The 2,182-nt window shown below is 39.0% G+C and overlaps 1 protein-coding gene across 1 annotated transcript; it reads left to right on the plus strand.

Moving 5' to 3' along the window:
- The first annotated feature begins 1,175 nt into the window (after nt 1-1,175).
- B3GALT9 (beta-1,3-galactosyltransferase 9) lies at nt 1,176-2,182 on the plus strand. Its single transcript, XM_079790964.1, has one exon. It carries the CDS (start codon nt 1,191-1,193, stop codon nt 2,163-2,165), a length of 975 nt encoding a protein of 324 aa, XP_079647090.1. The 5' UTR covers nt 1,176-1,190; the 3' UTR covers nt 2,166-2,182.

Consider the following 2,182-nt stretch of genomic DNA (forward strand, 5'->3'; position numbering starts at 1 on the left):
TCCTATTCAACAGACATGGAAAAGTAAAAGATAGGAGTCAGGATTCTCTAGTGGTTAAGAGTGAGCTTTGGAATTTGACATACTTGAGTTCAAATCATGGCTGTACTCCACCCCCTTACACATTGAATGATCTTGGGCAAATTACTCAACAGCTCGATGCACAGCTTAATTTTGAAAAACCTAGCTGAAAGGGATATTGCCATGGCTAAATGATTAAGGCATGCAACTGGCCCATGACAATTGTTCAATGAGAGGTACCTATTATTATGAAGGTTTTGTTGATGGAAGTGCCAACGAATAGAGATTTAATTCCTATAATGTTTCCTGGATCTATTATATTACAGTACTGCATATACTCTTCTAGATGGAAATTTGCCATCTCCTTTGATAAAGTGACGGAAGCTTGGCACCACTCTGTCCTAGATCTCTGAATGGGATGCTAAGCAGATAGCAGGAATATACCCATATGGACAGACATCTCAGATGGATTAAGGAACATTGTCAAAACAGACAATGTCAGAATTAAGTATTAGAGTAAGTTGAAAAGTCATACTGGAATAATGTAAATGTTTGATAATAGCCATCGTGCAGTGGCCAACAAAGGCAACCTTGTCATTGAAAAATAGCCCTTGACCTTTGTAATTAGAGAAGAAACTGATCCAAGATCTTCAATTCCAGAAAGAACATCATGTATTTTCCTATAGGCTTTTAGCACAATGATGCCACTTGTTACTTTATATCCATGTGCCTACGTGGGACTCTTCTTTGCTTTGACAGAGAACCTTGTATATAGTAAGCAGGCTCTCATCCAAACAGGCAAGAAAACCAACATTTTATTCAGTTTCCACTTTGTGCCAAACACTGAACTCAGCACTACTGGAGAAGAGATAGGCATGATGCCTGCTGTCCAGACATGCCATGATCTAGCTGGGGACAGATTAACAAAAACACTTAAAATAGTGTACCACTAAGTGTTGTAAGAGATATAGTTAGTGTTCGATGGGGGCAAAAACAGAAATGGAGATGAAGGTTGAATGAATATGTGTCCTTTTCTTATTTAGGTGACATTCTGCAGACTTCGGACTCACCAGTGGTGTTTCATTCTGTTTAATGTTATCCTATTTCATGCCTTGTTTTTTGGGGCTGATTTTGTGGAAGAATACTTTCTGCATGCTTTGCCTTATGTAGATATGAAAGTTCTTGAAATTAAGGATAGGGCAAGAAAATTGAACATGGAGCCCCTAAGAAGTAATCTTTCCAAATATTATGTCTTGAGCCAGTCGGAGATGTGTAAAGGGAAGAACATATTTTTGCTCTCTCTCATCTTCAGTAGCCCCGGAAACCGAACAAGACGTGACCTCATCAGAAAAACCTGGGGTAACATGACCAGTGTCCAAGGGCATCCCATTCTCACACTGTTTGCTTTGGGAATGCCTATTTTGGCAACTACTCAGCAAGAGATAGACAAAGAGTCCTATAAGAATAATGATATAATCGAAGGAATCTTTTTGGACAGTGCTGAGAACCAAACTCTAAAGATCATCACAATGACGCAGTGGGCTGTGACTTTCTGCCCTAACGCCTTATTCATTCTCAAAGTTGATGAAGATATGTTTGTCAATCTACTAAGCTTGGTAAATTACCTTCTCAATCTGAAAGAACACCTTGAAGATATCTATGTAGGAAGAGTTATCCATCAGGAAATGCCCAATAGAGACCCTACTAGCCAAGAATTTGTCCCTCTTATTGAATACCCAGAAAAGTACTACCCAGATTACTGTAGTGGCGAGGCCTTTATTATGTCCCAATATGTGGCTCGGATGATGTATATAGTTTTCAAAGAAGTACCCATTATAGTGCCTGCCGATGTGTTTGTAGGAATTTGTGCCAAGTTTGTTGGCCTTATACCCATCCACAGTTCAAGGTTTTCTGGGAAAAGACACATCAGATACAACAGATGTTGCTATAAGTTCATCTTCACATCTTCAGAAACTACTGACGCCGAAATGCCCTTGGCATGGAAGGAAATTAATGATGGGAAAGAATGTACACTGTTCGAAACTTACTCTGGACTCATTTCCTGCAAGCTTCTGACATACCTTGACAGCTTTAAACGTTTTCATATTGGTACCATAAAAAACAATGCCATATATTCTGGTGATTAGGATTTCTTTTTCTTATA

This window comes from Cnephaeus nilssonii (genome assembly GCF_951640355.1).
Source record: "Cnephaeus nilssonii genome assembly, chromosome: 14".
Taxonomy (NCBI): Eukaryota; Metazoa; Chordata; class Mammalia; order Chiroptera; family Vespertilionidae; genus Cnephaeus; species Cnephaeus nilssonii.